This window comes from Mastigoproctus giganteus, chromosome 2 (genome assembly GCF_048544385.1).
Source record: "Mastigoproctus giganteus isolate SK-2022 chromosome 2, ASM4854438v1, whole genome shotgun sequence".
In the NCBI taxonomy this organism is placed as follows: Eukaryota; Metazoa; Arthropoda; class Arachnida; order Uropygi; family Thelyphonidae; genus Mastigoproctus; species Mastigoproctus giganteus.
In genome coordinates this window covers 198,374,735-198,394,487 of record NC_143576.1, presented here as the reverse complement: position 1 = coordinate 198,394,487, position 19,753 = coordinate 198,374,735, and the positions used below count along the sequence as shown (strand labels likewise).

General features: G+C 36.4%; 1 protein-coding gene across 1 annotated transcript in view; it reads left to right on the top strand.

Moving 5' to 3' along the window:
* The window catches only part of Dhc1 (dynein axonemal heavy chain 1), a 620,756-nt gene that overhangs the window by 268,226 nt on the left and 332,777 nt on the right, over positions 1–19,753 (top strand). Inside the window, exon 37 of the mRNA XM_090390121.1 lies at positions 2,145–2,285. Coding sequence (XP_090246247.1) covers positions 2,145–2,285 — 141 coding nt within the window. The remainder of the gene's footprint in view (positions 1–2,144; positions 2,286–19,753) is intronic.

Genomic DNA, 19,753 nt, shown 5'->3' with positions numbered 1-19,753 from the left:
GACGCTGCCCTGTCCATCGATGTCGACTGGCTTCACTTCCTTGGACTTTATGTGTTTCTTAATTAATAGCATAACCCCTCCTCCCCTCCTGTCCTGTCTATCCTTTCTATACACATTGTATTCCCCAAATTCCAGTTCCGCATTACTTATATCTGTGTGACACCACGTCTCTGATATCCCAACAATATCTGCCTTTGATGTTTTGAGCAATACCTGAAATTCATCAAATTTATTTACCAAACTCCTAGCATTGGTGTACACGCAGGTATACATGCACCTGTTTCTATTCTTAGCTACCCTGACACAACCCATGTGTTTACTTGTACCGCAATGACTACCAGCAGTCTCTGAAATATCCTGCATCTTGTTTTTCAGACTTCTGCTCATTTCAATAGAAGCAATGCAAGAATCACTTCCACCTCTGCCACTGGCTACTGTTAATCTATTAGTCCTTGTTCATGTTGCTCACTTAACTTTTTTTTTAATATTCAATCAACTTTCTCTTATATGCTTGACTTATTTCCTCCTTTAAATAAAAATTGAAATAAAGCACATGTCATGGACCTTCTTTGGTTAATAGAAAAAAATGAATAGCAATAATTCATTATTTTTATATTTAGCTTTTGCTAAATATAAAAATAAAACAAACTTGTGAATTCTTCAAAAAAAGTTGCCACTTTCTTAAAAAATGAAATATTTTCTTTTCTATGCATCCACTATATTACCCAAGTAATTTCTTCACTAAGTGCATTGCCACAAACAATTTCCAGTACTCTTATTATATGTGGACCAGCAAAACTATCCAGCTTTGCCTGAGAAAGTTATGTTGCATTGATTCTTGTTGAATTTTATTGCTAGCATAGTACCTATACATATTTTCAATGTAATCATTGAGATTGTTGAGGAACTTAAGTTCTGGAATAGAATAAACAGTTCTCCACTTAACAAGTGGAGAACTGTTTATGCCATTCCAGAACAAGTTCAACAGTGGAAAACTTTTTATGCCATTACAATAAATGTTTGTGTCCTTCAGTGTAATTCCATCTTTGATGATGATAATTACATGGTCATCATATATGAAACATTGGCCTTTGAGATGCCTTATGAGGGGAAGAGAACAGATGGTAACTTGACTAAGTCAGATTGGATCTGTGTGCTAGATGAGGCAGGATTTCTTGCTCAGAGTCATGCAGAAGGTTTTTTGTAGGTTCATCGAAATAAGGATGTGTTTTCCTGCAGAAGAACTATTCCCTTAGGCAGCAGCCCTGATTTCTCACTCTGTATTGTCTTTTAACTTTTCTGGTGGTGTGCAATATTTTATGGAGTTTATCTTGGCATCAGTTTCCAGAAAATTAAGCAGAACAACTCCTTTATGGCCTCAAAAGGCAGTAGCAGTTTCTTTATTGGTGACAGATGTTGATTTTCATTTGAATTTGTCACCTTATTTCACATGATCATACCTTGGATAATACCTCAAGTTCATTTACCTGCTAAAGGTACAGGAACACCTTATTAATCAAACTGTTTTCACACTTGAAACTTTGGAAAATTCCAGAGCAAATCAAAAATATCAAACATGCCAAAAAATAAGTCCCTTCACCATGTTTGACATTTTTGTCCCACAGAAACTGAACAATATTTCATATTTCTTCCTGTATCACACTGTTAGTTGCAACACTGTTTTCAAACAGCTACAAACATATAGCAAGAAATTAAACAGTGTTTCCTGCTGACATAATGCATAATGTAACCTTTTCACAGATAAATAGTTAAAATAAAATTTTAACTACTTACCACTCCTTCCTCATATATCATTTTGAAAAAATAAAGATCAAAGATAGACAATGAACATAAAGTTTCAATTTCCCTAGGAATAATAAGTGTAGAATAGATGTTTCTGGAAGAATTTTGGAACTAAGGTGAATTTTGAAAAAATTACATGGAAAAATATTTTTTGTTAATTTTATTTTATAACTGTTTGAAAACAACCAGCTGTTTGAAAGTTATGATAAGGAAAAATTCTTTGTTGCAGTTTCCGTAGTTGTTGCCATATTTATAAAGAATAGGCTGTTAATTATATAGTTTTTTAGCTTGCCAAAAAAGTATGCTTTGTTGCTTCATTGTTTAAAATTTAATTTTTGTAGGCTTGGTTAAACACTCGTTCCCCTGCAGCTTCAGGAATTATCATTCAGTTGTTTGAGAACACTTTCCAGACAATTTTCACCTGGTCTATACAGAATCTTACTTATAAAATGGAGGTTCTTGAGTGTAATGTGGTAACTCAGGTAAGTTATATGAAATTCTCTGGCATCTTATTTTCTTCATGTTATTATCATATGGGGCTTCTAGATATACTATTTGGTATGTTTCCAGTATGTTAGTTATTAAATCTTTACAAAATATGTGCATGGAGCTGTCTCATTTTTACCCTCAGTTGGCATTTTTGAATTACACTGACAGTGGTAGAGAATGAAAGGGACCTGGGGTGGTTGTGCAGGCAGATATGAAGTTCTCTGAGCAGTGCAGACGGGCTGCAAGAGTAGCTCATGGTGTATTGTCGATGATATATAGGAATTTTTCTAGCAGGGATAAGGAGGTGATTATTCCCTTGTATAAGGCAATGGTCAGGCCACACCTAGAGTACTGTATACAGGTCTGGAGGCCTCATTTTAAGAACGATGTAGAGCTGTTGGAACGAGTACAGAGAAGGGCAACAAGATTAGTGAATGGAACAAAGGGGTGCTCTTATGAAGAAAGGCTTAAGTTTTGCAGATTACAGTGTCTGGAGACTCGGCACCAGCTAGGTGATCTGATAGAGGTGTATAAAGCCTTGAATGGTTTGAGCATGCTCAATGGTGATGGGATTCTTGCTCTTGCTCAGAATAATCACCTGAGAGGGCATAAATTCAAATTGAGGAAAGACAGATGTAGGATAGACGTGTAGAAATTTGCCTTTAGCCAGTGGGTGGTTGGTTGGTGGAACAGACTTCCATCCCTTGTCGTGGAAGTTGATAGCCTAAATAAGTTTAAGGCTCAGCTGGACAGGTATTTTGAACGAACAGAGGGGTGAAGTGGAAGTGGTTATTTTTTATTTATTTTTTATTTATTTATTTATTTTTTTTGTTTGATGCTGCATAAGCTTGCTTTCTTGCATCAAATGCCTCTACTAATGCTAATTCTAATTAATCCAAAAATGAATTTCTCATGCTAATCAGTTTTGATCATGGTGAATAGTTTTTAATCCTTTCACAATTGAGTTTTCTGAATACATATGTGCTCCAGGTAGTGAGATTTCAATAATGACAGGCTCTGCAGAGTGAGGTTTTTTTTTTTGTGGAATTTTTAAGTTTTTTTTAAAAAATGAAAATTTTGAAATTTACACCGTCAAAAATTAAATCAGAATTTTTTAAAAAAATTCATTAGAAAAACTCATATTTTTTGATGTAGTAATATCTTTATTACATCTGTTTATGAATCATTGGATTGAGTTTTATCAACTTCTTGGTCTGAGAAATTATAGACAATTTCTTTGAATTTGCCTTTCAAAATCCAAAATAAGGCAACTGAAGTTAGCAGGTGGTATCTCCTCCTCCTCATATTTTCAAAGCTATTTTCATTGCTGCCATCTGTTATAAACAATGTTTATAAATTTTGATCTGATTATTGAATGGAAATGGGAATGGAATTCCCATCGATCACTAGATACAGCAGCCTTAACATGCATAACCAAGAAACCTGATCTCCCCAGAAGAATATGGTCAAAAGTGAATCGAATTAGGACTAAACATGAAAGATGTGCTGATGCATTGTACAAGTGGAAATGGATTGACACCCCGGGATGTGATTGCGGTGATGGAAGGCAGATCATCAAACACATAATACAGGACTGCCCCTTTAGGGCTTACCAAGGGGATCCAAAAGACTTCCTGGAATTAACACCCATGTCAATTGATTATATTAATAACTTGGACATACAATTATAGTAGTCCATATATATATTATATATAAATTTTGTACAAATGTTATGCAGTTGTTAATTTTTTAATAATTCTTATTTTAATATTATAAATATGACTAATTGTGAACTTAAACAGAATTGAGTAGATTTGTGTGGTCTGAGATGTGAGATATTATAATTTCTTCTTGATTGATGGAGTGATTGTTGTGAGATGTAAGAACTTCCATACGATAAATAAATAAATAAGTGTTTATAATTAGTTGGGAAAACAGATAAGAGATGGCAGCACATACCAAAAGTAAGGTTACCAAATTTAACCAAATCTGAATTATTAAATCTTTACAAAATATGTGCAAGGAGCTGTCTCATTTTTACCCTCAGTTGGCACTGATTATCAATATTAATTTATGCATTGTTTGAAGCAATCACAGTAATCACCCTCAAATATAGGGTGGTTCAAAATTTGTGCAATACAAATATCTGTAATTAAAATTTATTAATTTATTGTCATATTATGCAATCAAGTAATTATAACAGATGTTGAATATCCCATTCTTTCTGAATACATGGACTCTTTGTCCATATCCTTTTCAGTTCATGAACTCTTTTTGTCATATTCAATGGCAAAAGTTTTTATAATGCTTGAATGTCTGTGTTTACAGTTTTATCCTGTATATTGGCCTTCAGTTCTTCAAGTGCATGGGAATTACTTTATACAATTTGACATTGTCAGTTAATTAATTTGGTTATTAAAACCAAATTAATTAACTGACAATTTTAAACAAAAGTATTATTTCAATTATAAACACATTCAGATGAGAAATATGTCATGGCGACATGGTTATAAACAGACTGGTATGGATGAATTTCTGCAAGTGTTTGTATTCTGAACAATGAATGTTCTATATGTAGAGATATACAGTGTTGCCATCAATTTAGTACCAAAATGAAAGTTAATTGCTCTCATTTTGGGTTTTTCAAATTTTTAATCACGCTGTATGTACTTCTAGAACCCACATATGAAAAATTTAGAATCAACATATGGACTGGGGAAAGTGCTAATGACTTCCTGTCTCTTTAATTTTTTTTTTTTTTTTTTTTTTTTTGTTAGCGCATCGGCTTCTGTGGCCATAATGCACCTCCCAAAGATTTTGCATTTTACTTTGATCCAAACCCGAGGCGGGATTCGAACCTGCGACCTTTGGGCTGCCAGAGAGGCACTTTACCCACCTGGCTAGCCCGGTTGGTGTCTCTTTAATACTGCATATAGTTCATAGTCCCGGGGTTCAAGCCTCTGACTGCTAAATATGGTTGATTTGCCAACCTGCACTTGACCGACAAGGCAGATAATGGTACATTTCCCTCAATGTGAATTGTTGAGGAGGCTTCCATCCTGCAGTGGATTGATAATGGCTGTAGTTTCCTTTTATTTATTTTTATTATTTTTTTTTATAGCTAATAGTAACCATTTTTGTTTTATTGCATATATGTTTGTACATATATAAATAAATTGTTTCACTAACTTTTTAAAGTTGTTTTGCCTTGTGGTTCATACTGTATAACAAAAAACCTATAAAGGAATTAATATTTTTCTGTATACAGAGAAACTGCATAATGGGTTCATTGATTATTAGAATCAGTTTTCTATACACAAAAAAAAATTCATTATATATTGTCCTTTTGTTGTGATAAAAAGCAACATCTACATGATAAGAGTGTTCTTTGGCAAGGGGCTCACATCTGGTGAATATGGGATTGGAAAAAGGGTCCTGAGCTGGATATCATCATTCTTCTCTTTCTTGGTGATTCCTTTCTACTTCTCTCTCTCTCTCAGTAACTCGGAATTGTTTTTTTGGCCAGTGCAGCATAAGCCTCAGGCTTCCTTGCACCATATGGCTAATAACAATAATAATAATCTCCAGCTTCATTTTCGCTATGCTAAAGCAGGCGTAAATGAGCTATTAATAAATCCAAACTCAATTTCAGAAATCCTAAGGGTAAGAAAGTTGCTTCTTATCTAAATGGTGGCTAAGCCTTCTGGTCTCTTATCAAAGCTGTTGGATGCAACTTCTATCAACCCTCACTTTCACTTGTGTTACATTTTGTTGGTTCTATTGCAGCCTCAATCTAAAGATAAAGCTGACTTAATAGAATCTTATTTTTACTCTGATTCTTTCATCAAATCTGATGAATCTCCTGCTGCCATATGCTGCTCTTGGTCTTCTGACAGAAAGATATTAGAATAATTCTAACAACCTTCATGCCAAGAAGTCTCTAGGTCCTAATGGTATTTCTTTGCTTGTTCTTAAAATCTGTGCTTCTGATTTAACTCCTGTTTTGAATCACCTTTTGCAAAAATTTTAAAAAAATGGGGGGACATCATTTTCCTTCAAATTTCACTCCTGATCACATATGTGGTCTAGAAACCCACTCACAAAAGGTTCACTCTTTTGGATAGAGTCTAGGAGTTTAAGAGAGGGTTTTGAGGGCCACTGAAAATGTACAATATTCCATTGCAGAGTGTATTTGTGATATGTTCAAAAGAAAAATAACTAAGAACAATAGAGAACGTGATAACTAAGAACAATAGAGAACCTGATTTTGTTGAAGCAGAAGAGGCAATATTGGCAATATGCTATTGTGCCAAAAACGTTAAAAGTCCCACAGGGTGTTCCAAAAGGTGCATGACAATTTTAATTGGTTAAAAAACATATTGCACATAAGTAAAGTTATATACACTTCTTCCTGCACAAATGATAAAATAATCCAAAAAAGGTTTTTTTCTGAGTGGTCAGTCAATCTGAATATGCACACTTCTTTTCACCAGCAATACACTTAGATGATATTCCAGTTTTACCCATATCTTGTGTAGAATATTAGCATCGACAAGGATTATTACTGTTATAATCGCTTTCTTCAAATCTTCAATACTGTGGCAAGAGGTATGGCATACTAAGTCTTTAATAAAAATTATTAGCAAGTCACGTCATGGGATTTTGGGGAAATGATGAATTGACAGTTGATGTATCAGAAACAGTTGCAGCATATTATAATAATTGCATCATGTGACCACTGATTTCATTAAAAACAGTAATCCGGTTATTCAAATGTGCATAAGACAATCCCAAACATTAACTTTAGAGCTTTTATGTTCAATTTATATTATTAAATGGGTGGTTATGCCACTCCAAAATACAGACATTGTGCTTATTAATGTTTTTGTAAAAATGGAAAGGGATCTTGCACTTAATTTTTTTTCAGAATATGCTATCCCAGTGTTAGTTATTTAGTCATTTAGTTTTTAGTTATTAACTGGGAAACTACCAGTTAATGGAATAAAAATATATTCAAAATTGATCCTGTTATGCAGTAACTGCTGTAATTTAAATATTTCAATATTTAATTAAAATATTTATTCTAATTATTATGCATTGTATTAAAATCTGTTGAATAGTTAAACAGGATCTTTTCTTAAAATTTTATTTATTTGATTTGATTACATGCCTGTGAACTCAGAGAAAGAAAGAAAGGAAATTTAGTTTTGGTGGATCTCTTCTAAAATCTTTCCCTCAGCATGAATTGTTGAGGAGGCTTCCATCCTGCTGTGGGTTGATAATGGCTGCACTTTACCTTTTTACCTTCTAAAATCAGTTTTGGCTATGATATGTTTATGATGTCTTAATGGAATTACTTTAGACTGTCTTGAATTAATTAAATAAATAAGGATGAAATCAGAGGCATGAGTCAATACCTCAAATGCATTGTTTTTATTCTGTGATGGCATCCAATTGTAGATTATTTTGTTTCAAGCAGTGCAAATGATACAAAATACATGATATATTGTATTATTATCCATATTTCTCATCAGTACACAATGTTAAAATGGCTGCTCTTTGCTATGTTTGTATGCATTGGTGCATTGCAGAAGGGCAGCTTATATTCAACAAGTTTTTACAAATATCTAGCAAAGCTGTGCTGCCATTTCTGTAGACACTGAGAAGTGGACCTTATTGCATATTAATGTGTCATACATAACATTCTTCAGTGGCTCCAGAGGTAAACATCTGCAAGGATCATTTGATTATATTAGTCATGCTATTTCTCCTATTGTAGTTTTAAATGTTTTTCACCAACCTTATGTAGAAATAAAACACAAAGAAAACGAAAACTGGAATCTTGATAACTATGTATTTATAATAAGTTATATTTGTCTGTATTTACAATAAATTATATTTAACTTTACAACTAAAATATATGAAATATACATATAAAATATACATTAAAATATACTGGGTTAAGAACAATAAAATACATTAAAATATACTAAATTAAAATCGTTAGTAAATTAATAAGAGGAGTTTACCTCAATATAGTACGTGGAACACTTCCGTATGATACCCTCCAGAAATTAAAACGGAAAAAACGAAAAAATCGACAACTTACCGGTACATTAAAGTAAAATATAAATAATTAAATAATCAATTTAACACAATTCAAAATCAATTCAAAACAATTAAAATTCAAATTAACGCAATTAAAAGAATCTAACGAAAATATTCAAAACGATTTTCCTTCCTGAAGCTGACAATGCTATTCGACCGACTGTCGTGATCACAGGAATGAAAATTCATTTTCCTTCCTGTGATCACGATTTTCCTTCCTGAAGCATTGTCAGCTTCAGGAAGGAAAATCGTTTTGAATATTTTTGTTAGATTATTTTAATTGCGTTAATTTGAATTTTAATTGTTTTGAATTGATTTTGAATTGTGTTAAATTGATTATTTAATTATTTATATTTTACTTTAATTATTTAATTATTTATTTTTACTTTAATGTACCGGTAAGTTGTCGATTTTTTCGTTTTTTCCGTTTTAATTTCTGGAGGGTATCATACGGAAGTGTTCCACGTACTATATTGAGGTAAACTCCTCTTATTAATTTACTAATATTATTATCAACGTAGAACATATTGAGTATTACAGCTCTGATTCATACTATCTAAATTAAAATCGATAAAACCAAAGCTTTCGAAGGCTCCTGCCTTCTTCTTCAGCGGTATTTTCTTTGTTCTGCGGTGCGTCTTTAAATACCAGTAGGTTCACGGTACTCATCACGTGTTTCATTCCCACCTGTTCCGTTCTCTTGTGTTACGGAATCGGAAGTGGCTCGAGAGTGGGTCATGTGGAACCGTTCATCCCTTCTGAGGATAGTAGCCTCAAAGAGGGAACAGATCCGCATTCCTCTATCTCTATTAATGTTCACTGTGGAACAGATCCGCAAACTCTCAAGCCACTTCCGGTCCCAGAACTTATTCGCCCGATCGGTGATGATAGCCTCGTCCGGGGAGATGTGGTGCTGCTTCTCCCAAAAATGCTCGGCCACGGCGGACTTACCATAGTCCGCACTTCTTATTGCCTTAGTGTGCTCCCCCAGACGGTCTTTGAGACGGCGTTTTGTTTCCCCTACATAACACTCCCCACAATCCGGGCAGCTAATACTGTATACGACCCCACTTGCATTCTCTTTTTGAATGAGGTCCTTTACTCGTGACACGATTGTGTGCAGCCTCCGCCCCGGAAGCTGCACACAACGCGTCTGATAATTTCTTAGTATTCTAGTTATGTGATCGGTTAGACCCGGATAGTAGGGAATATATGCAGTGGATACTGGCGTAAAAGATTCGCCTCTCCTCTGATTTCCTTTAATATATTTTTCTATAATCCTCTGGGGGTAGCCACATTTTGTAAGATCCGTCGTGACACGTTCATACTCTATCTTCCTATCCTCGGAGGTACTACAGTGTGTTTTTGCCCTGTCAACTAATGTTCTAACCACACTGTTCCTATGATGGTTGGCCTGAGCTGAATTGTAGAGCTTTACACATCGATTTCCTATAGACCTTAGTCTTTAGTTGTTGGTCTTCCCTACAGACCAACACATCTAGGAACGGCAAAACTCCTCCTTCTTCTGCCTCCGAGGTAAATTGTATGAATGGGGAGAAGCCATTTAAAATATTCAACACCTGATCTTCACTCCCCTTTCGAATAATTGAAAACGTATCATCTACGTATCTTTTCCAGGGGCGCATAGGGAGAACACTAACATTAAATATTCTAGCCTCGAGCTCCTCCATAGCTAAATTAGCTATAATTGCGCTAATGGGGGAGCCCATGGCTGTACCGTTAACCTGCTTATACATAGTATTATCAAACACCATAGTGGTGCTTGAGAGGCATAATTCTATACCTTTCTCAATATCCTCTAAATTTAATTGTGTTCTAGTATTTAGAGTAGTATCTCTCCGTAAGGCCATGTGTGCACAACGCACTCCATGGTCAATCGGAATACACGTAAATAGAGATTTCACGTCGAAAGATATCATAATTTCATTCTCTTCTATGCGTTGGCTTCTAATAAAATGCACAAAGTCTTTGCTGTCCTTAATACTAAATTCAGAAAGCCCTACTAATGGAGATAATAATTTGGCTAAGAAACCAGATAGTGCATACGTGGGACTGCCTATAAATGAAACTATGGGTCTAAGGACCGGAAGTGGCTTGAGAGTTTGCAGATCTGTTCCACAGTGAACATTAATAGAGATAGAGGAATGCGGATCCATCCCCTCTTTGAGGCTACTATCCTCAGAAGGGATGAACGGTTCCATGTGACCCACTCTCGAGCCACTTCCGATTCCGTAACACAAGAGAACGGAACACGTGGGAATGAAACACGTGATGAGTACCGTGAACCTGCTGGTATTTAAAGACGCACCGCAGAACAAAGAAAATACCGCTGAAGAAGAAGGCAGGAGCCTTCGAAAGCTTTGGTTTTATCGATTTTAATTTAGTATATTTTAATGTATTTTATTGTTCTTAACCCAGTATATTTTAATGTATATTTTATATGTATATTTCATATATTTTAGTTGTAAAGTTAAATATAATTTATTGTAAATACAGACAAATATAACTTATTATAAATACATAGTTATCAAGATTCCAGTTTTCGTTTTCTTTGTGTTTTATTTCTACATAAGGTTGGTGAAAAACATTTAAAACTACAATATGAACATACCCAACCTCAGAGGCCTGTTTGAAGAATTATTTAGATGCTATGGCCATCGAATTGTGCGGTGCATCAGAGAATTCCAGAGGCATAGTGTTAGGGAGGCTAAACATGAGCAACATTTGAGGTTTGCCCATCGATGTAAGACACACAATCTCATACCTCGAGGCTTTCAAACAAAGCTACCTTTTGAAGATGAACGACTATTTAACGTTTCCAAGTGGTATCAAAAGAAGATCTTAAATATATGGATTGAGAAATTGCATAGGAATTTATACCACATTAGGAGAGACAAAAGACAGTGCTTTACTAAGATTAGTGACAAGATGACTGCGGTGCACTTGTCAGAAGTGATTAAGAAGTGATTAGTGTGGTGGCAACTAAAACAAAACAAATTTCTGACATCTATAGACGAAGACAAATGGGGAAGTTTGACAGACTTAGAGAACAAACCAGGTTTAGAGGCAATAGTGATAGTACTGCCAAGGATTTTATAGTGAATATGAGCAGTAAACAGCTAACTAAAGATCAATTGGAGTTCTAAATTAGGACCAAAATTTTCCATGATTCCGTCCAGAATACCCGTTGCAGAAATAGCAATGGGCGTGGAAAGAGCTATAAATAAACTTCCCGAAGATATGGCTAATGAAATTAGAGTTAAAACAGCAGCCATCCTCAGTCAAGCTAAAAACGCCCCCTCTAATCTCAATGTGAAGCAAAAATTAGCGCTAAAAAGCTCAAGGAAGATGATAGCATTGTGGTCTTACCGCGGACAAAGGTAGGGCAACGGTGGTTCTTGATAAGAAGCATATCTAAATAAGGCGTTGGTTTTATTGAATGATCATACAACCTATAAGGTTATTCAGAAAAGTCCACTGCTTAGCTTGGAACGGCAAGTGAATAGAATGGTACAGAGTTGGCTTAAGTCTAGCAAAATTTCCAAAGAACAATATTGGGTACTGCATGCTACAGGGAGCCAAATTCCAAGATTTTATGGCTTGCCCAAAATTCATAAAATGGTGTACCACTTAGACCCATAGTTTCATTTATAGGCAGTCCCACGTATGCACTATCTGGTTTCTTAGCCAAATTATTATCTCCATTAGTAGGACTTTCTGAATTTAGTATTAAGGACAGCAAAGACTTTGTGCATTTTATTAGAAGCCAACGCATAGAAGAGAATGAAATTATGATATCTTTCGACGTGAAATCTCTATTTACGTGTATTCCGATTGACCATGGAGTGCGTTGTGCACACATGGCCTTACGGAGAGATACTACTCTAAATACTAGAACACATTAAATTTAGAGGATATTGAGAAAGGTATAGAATTATGCCTCTCAGCACCACTATGGTGTTTGATAATACTATGTATAAGCAGGTTAACGGTACAGCCATGGGCTCCCCCATTAGCGCAATTATAGCTAATTTAGCTATGGAGGAGCTCGAGGCTAGAATATTTAATGTTAGTGTTCTCCCTATGCGCCCCTGGAAAAGATACGTAGATGATACGTTTTCAATATTCGAAAGGGGAGTGAAGATCAGGTGTTGAATATTTTAAATGGCTTCTCCCCATTCATACAATTTACCTCGGAGGCAGAAGAAGGAGGAGTTTTGCCGTTCCTAGATGTGTTGGTCTGTAGGGAAGACCAACAACTAAAGACTAAGGTCTATAGGAAATCGATGTGTAAAGCTCTACAATTCAGCTCAGGCCAACCATCATAGGAACAGTGTGGTTAGAACATTAGTTGACAGGGCAAAAACACACTGTAGTACCTCCGAGGATAGGAAGATAGAGTATGAACGTGTCACGACGGATCTTACAAAATGTGGCTACCCCAGAGGATTATAGAAAAATATATTAAAGGAAATCAGAGGAGAGGCGAATCTTTTACGCCAGTATCCACTGCATATATTCCCTACTATCCGGGTCTAACCGATCACATAACTAGAATACTAAGAAATTATCAGACGCGTTGTGTGCAGCTTCCGGGGCGGAGGCTGCACACAATCGTGTCACGAGTAAAGGACCCCATTCAAAAAGAGAATGCAAGTGGGGTCGTATACAGTATTAGATGCCCCGGATTGTGGGGAGTGTTATGTAGGGGAAACAAAACGCCGTCTCAAAGACCGTCTGGGGGAGCACACTAAGGCAATAAGAAGTGCGGACTATTGTAAGTCGCCGTGGCCGAGCATTTTTGGGAGAAGCAGCACCACATCTCCCGGACGAGGCTATCATCACCGATCGGGCGAATAAGTTCTGGGACCGGAAGTGGCTTGAGAGTTTGCGGATCTGTTCCACAGTGAACATTAATAGAGATAGAGGAATGCGGATCCATCCCCTCTTGAGGCTACTATCCTCAGAAGGGATGAACGGTTCCACATGACCCACTCTCGAGCCACTTCTGATTCCATAACACAAGAGAACGGAACACGTGGGAATGAAACACGTGATGAGTACCGTGAACCTGCTGGTATTTAAAGACGCACCGCAGAACAAAGAAAATACCGCTGAAGAAGAAGGCAGGAGCCTTCGAAAGCTTTGGTTTTATCGATTTTAATTTAGTATATTTTAACGTATTTTATTGTTCTTAACCCAGTATATTTTAATGTATATTTTATATGTATATTTCATATATGTTGTAAAGTTAAATATAATTTATTGTAAATACAGACAAATATAACTTATTATAAATACATAGTTATCAAGATTCCAGTTTTCGTTTTCTTTGTGTTTTATTTCTACATAAGGTTGGTGAAAAACATTTAAAACTACAATATGAACATACCCAACCTCAGAGGCCTGTTTGAAGAAATGCTATTTCTCCTGTTTAATTCATCATTTTTATGTGCATATCTAGTGACTTAAATGCAATGATTGTGGTATTCCCTCATGTATAAACAGTATATGAACATCTGTGACCAATGGGAAATCTTCAGGGCTAGTATTCAACTTCTATCTGTCATTGTGGAAGTTGATAACGTAAATAAATTTAAGGAAGAACTGGACAAACTTTTGGAGCAAATGGATAGGTGAAATGGGAATTTTTTTTTTTTTTTGGCTGATACTGTATAAGCTTGCTTTCTTGCATCATATGCCACTACTAGTGCTAATGCTATTGTACAAAAGATAAGTACATTGGTGCCGCTTGTATGATGAGCAGGCATTGTAAAAGCTTTATTTGCAAAAAGTCAAGTTGCTATGCAAATAAAGCTGTGGAAAGAAGATATTGTTCAGGAAGAAGATGATACTGGAAAAAGTAAATTGGAACTGTAATGAAGATGTTGGTGGAATGTGGATACAAATGAATATACAAAATCAGTGGCTAAAGAAGCAGTCCAAACAACAAAGACTTGGTAATGGCATGAAGAGGTGCAAAAGTGAATCAGTGAGAAGGTGTTTTAAAAATTGGCAAAGATCAAGGGAAGCAGAGAATTTGTAAGGTATAGGAGGTCTCAGAAGAGAGCAAAGAAACAGAGTGAAGCAAAGTATAAAACATATGATGACCTGTGTAATAAGTTGATTATGCAGAAGGGGGAAAAGCAATAGCAAAGACAGGAAAAAGAAAAAATAGAGGTCTAGAACACATTATTATTATTATTATTAGCCATATGGTGCAAGAAAGCTTGAGGCTTATGCTGAACCGATCAAAAAAAAAAATTTTCGGAGTTACCCTGAGTGAGAGAGAGAGAGAGAGAGAAGTAAAAAGGAATCACCAAGAAAGAGAAGAATGATGATATCCAGCTCAGGACCCTGGGTGTGCCAAGCCCATACTCACCAGATGTGAGCCCCTGGGGTTAAATTAGGTACATCAAGGATGAATACCAAAGAACCTTAGTGAAAAGGGAGGAAATAAACAGGTGAAAGAATTTAACTACTTTCAGCAGTTAACAAGTCAGGAGGCAAGTTGAGAACCATTCAGTGAGGTACTAGCAAATATGTGTTTAATTGAGCAAGTTTTTGATTCTAGAAATTAACGAAGCAGTGGCAAAAATAAAAACTAGAAAAGTTATAGGTCCAGATAGTATGCCAAGTGAGATATGGACTGTAGGGAGAAAAAAGGGATTGTATGGTTTGTTAGGTTGTTTAACAAGATATTGACTAGAGGTGGAATGCCAGATGAATAGAGGAAGATTATAGTTGCTTTTATTTTTAAAAGCAAAGGAAATGTCCAGAGTTGAGCCAACTACTAAGCAATTAAGCTTATGTGCCAAAGATTAAAGTTGTGGGCACAAATTGTGGAGTAGTGATTAATGCAGGAATCTGAAAACTCCCCATAAAACCAGTTTGGTTTTGTGCCAGAAAGAACTGTTGAGGCAATTTTATAATGGAGAAGTTTAGAGAGGAGAGGATTAATATGCATATGATTTTTATTGATCTAGAGAAGACTTATGAGCTAGTCCAAGAGGAACTAATGTGATGGGCATTGGGAAGATAGAAGAGTTCATATTTGTATGTTAGGGCTATCCAGGATATGCATGAAGGGGCCATTATGAATGTAAGAAGTGTCTACATGGAAATAGGTGCAGCATGGATCAATAGTAGCATGGGATAGACAATAGGAACACAGTTTGCATGTAGCAGAGATGAGAAAGCTAAGGTGAACGTGAGTGTTACAAGGAAGGACAAAGTGAGGAATGAGTTAATGAGGTTGGTTCGAAGTCAGTTGAATTAAAAATGCAAGATAGTGGACGAGATGGTTTGGTCAGATAAAATTATGATCACAGACAGCTACAGTGAATAAGATAATAGACATCTTATTAACTTGGGAGGAGAATACTACCAAAGAAAACATGGTGGGAGAGAATGAGGAAGGATAAGGAAGGAAGGGAGTGGATGATGAATCTGCACAAAGAGGAATGAGTGGAGAGATAAGGCTAGAAAAACTGACCTAAATACATAGGATAAAACTTAGGAGAAGAGGAACAGTTTTGTCTGTTTCCTTAAATGGAGCAATGTGGCATTAAGGGCAAGTTACTGCTGTGTATAAAGGGATGGTTCAGTGGAAGGAGACAGAGAGTGGTTATTAATAGACACTGCTATTGCTATTCATGGAATAATGCTATTAGTGGAGTCCCCCAGGATTGAGTGCTAGGCCCATTCTTGTTTTCAATATTTATTAATGATATTGAAGAAGATATATCAGGCTTAATGTTTAATTTTGTAGATGATACAAAGATTGGCAGGGTGGCTAATGTCAGTAATCAGGATGAGCTACTGCAAGAAGATCTAGAAAAATTAAATCAATGGGCTGAGAAATGGGAGTTGAAGTTATACGAAACAAATGCAAGACAAATCCAAGATACTGCACATGGGTAGCAGTAATTCCAGATTAACATACTAATTGTGCGGTACTACACTCAATGTAAAATGTAAAAGACCTGAGGATAATTGTGCAGTCAGGTTTGAATTTCTCTGAGCAGTGCAGACAGACTGCCATGATAGCTCATGGGGTTTTGTCAATGATATACATAAACTTTGCTAGCAGGGATAAGGGGGTGATTATCCCTTTATACAAGGCCCTGCTTAGGCCACATCTTGAGTAGTGTATATATGTCTGGAAGCCTCGCTTTAGGAAGGATGTAGATCTGCTGGAATGGGGACAGAGAGCAGCAACCAGATTGGTCAAGGGAACAAAAGGCTGCTCATACCAAGAAAGGCTTCAGTTCTACAAATTGCAGTGTCTGGAGACTAGACACCTGTAGAGAGATGTAATTAAGGTATTTAAGGCCTCGAATGGATTGAGTAAGCTAAATATTGATGGAATTCTTCCTCTTGCTGAGACTACACACGAGGAGACATAAATTCAAATTGAGGAAGGATGATTGCAGAATAGATGTGTGGAAGTTTGCGTTCAGCCAGCGGGTGGTTGATTGTTGGAATAAACTTTCATCTGTTAGTATATGATGCAAGAAAGCAAGGTAATACAGCATCAGCAAAAAAAAAACTTCCCATTTCACCTATCCATTTGCACCAAAAGTTTTTTCAGTTCTTCCTTGAATTTATTTAAGCTTTTGACTACAACGACAAATGGAAGTTTGTTCCAGCAATTAACCACCTGCTGGCTAAAGGCAAATTTCTGCATATCTATTCTGCAACTGTCTTTCCTCAATTTGAATTTATGCCCTTTCAAGTGCATAATCTGAACAAGTAGAAGAAACCAATCAGCATTGAACTTGCTCAAACCATTCAAGGCCTTATAAACCTTGATCAGATCACCTCGCAGGTGCTTAGTCTCCAGACACTGCATTTGCAGAGCTTTTGCCTTTCTTGGTATGAGCAACCCTTTGTTCCCCTCAGTAATCTCATTTTCCCTTCTCAGTACTCGTTTTAGCAAGCAGTTCTACATCCTTCCTGAAATGATACAGGCCTATATGCAGTGCTGAAGGTGTGGCCTGATCTTTGGAGGTGATTATCCCTTTGCATACAAATATTCCTTTATATCATTGACAAGACCTCATGAGCTGCTCTGGCAGCTTATCTTCTTCATTGCTCATAAAACTACATATCTGACTGCACAATTACCCCCCCCCCCCCAGTTCTTTTTCATTCTCTACTATCCCATGTATAGTACCGTGCAGTTGATATGTTACTCTGGAGTTGCTTCTACCCATATGCAGTACTTTTCATTTGTTAATGTTACTCTTCTCACCTCTCAGTCCATCTACCCAACTTTTCTAGATTCTGTTGCAATAGTGTACTGCCATTACTGTCATTGACAATCTTTTTAACCTTCATATCGTCTGCAAACTTGGGCATTAATTCTGATATACCTTCATCAGTATCATTAATAAATACAGAAACCCAGAATGGGACCAGCACCAAACTCTGGGGAACTCCATTAATCACAGTAGTCCATAAAGGGCAATGTCCATTGATTACCACTCTGTCATCTCTCACTCAACCATCCCTTTATCCTTGCATGAATGATCACTGCATGAATAATCACTGCTGATAATGAAATCAAGAGTATTACTCCCTCTGGTTGCCTCTTGAACGTTCTGCTGCAGTAAACAATCATTTAGTAAATCCACAAGTCTTGCTGTTGTGCACGTGGCTATGTGCACAACAGCAAGACTTGTGGATTTACTAAATGATTGTAAAACTCACAAGTTCCAGTCAATATCTGGGAGGTTAAAATCCCCCATTAAGAGACATTCTGATTTACTGTCCCACTCTATTTCTTTGTATAGTTGTTCTTTATACCAATTAGAGTCATAAGGCCTATAACATATCCCCACCCTCATTTTTTTTCTTTCTCAGTGCTTATGTCACACCAAACTGACTCATCATTGCACTGTCCATTTATATCAACTGGATGCACTTCCTTAGATTTTATGTGTTTCTTAACTAACAGCATAACCCCTCTTCCCTTCCTATCCTGTCTGTTGTTTCTATATACATTGTACTCCCCAAATGCAAATTCAAATTCTGCATTCCTTATATCTGAGTGACACCCTCTCTGAAATCCCAACAATGTCTGGATTTGATGTCTTGACCAGCACTTCAAATTCATCAAATTTATTTACTATACTCCTAGCATTGGTGTACATGAAAGTATACATGCACCTGTTCTTACTCTTAGTTACCCTCACACAGCCTATGTATTTACTTGTGTCATAATGACTACCAGCATTTCTTCAAAACCCCACCACCTTGCTTTTCAGACTGCTGCTCTTTCCTATAGAAGCAGTGCAAGAATCACTTTCACCTCTTCCTGCAGCTATTGTTAATCTATTAGTTTAGATTAACTATTATTTCTTTAATAGAAATCTATTATTTCTTTCAGGCTAGCAGTTTTCCGACCCATCTAACACTGCTTCGATAGCATTAGCAAATATTCTTGCACCCTTTCGATTTAAGTGTATCTCAACCCTGTAGAAGCAGTCTCTCCTTTTAACAAGCACAGACCACACTGAGAAAAATTCTATCCCATGAGCCTTGCACAATGTCTCCAGGGCCGAATTGATTGACAAAGCTCTCGTCATATACTCCCTTCTATCGTGCCTGGGCAGAATTGCAGACACTTTCAAATTTAACTATAACTTGCAATTTTTTCAACATTGCTTTCAACAACGTTAAGTAAACCTGCAGATCTCTGACTCTTAATGTCATTAGTGCCAAAAACAATATCACCTTTTGTGCCCTTAGAAGATGATATCTGCTCTACACTGTCATCAAATTTTGCTCCTGGAAGATATACCCTAGTCCTATTCCTTCCACCTATCCTTTTTGCACCACAATATATTTCCAATTTCTCTAACAATAGCGTTATCAACAACAACAATTTGCTCCTGTGGGATCAGTGCATTCTGTCTTGGGAATTGCCACTGTGTTGTTTGATGATGAAGTGTAAGCTCTGGCATTGATGTTGGCAGCTGAGAGCTTTAAATTGGCTCCCCTAATTTAAATCCTTCAAGGGAATCCACCCTATTTTTCAAGTTCTCATAAGGCCCATAACACCGTTGAGTTGGCACCTAACATCCTCACACTCTTTACTTCGAGCACACACAAAGACATCCCACTTTGGAATATTATGATGTGGAAGTGGGTGGTTTGAATAAATTCAAGGAAGAATTAAACACATTCTTTGAGGGTATGGATAGGTGAAGTGTAGGTTTTTTTGGCTGAAGCTTCGTAAGCTTGCATAATTTGCCACTACTAATACTAACTTACAGATGAAGCACTGATTTTCATTTGAGAACTTGCATTGATTAGATGTCTTTGA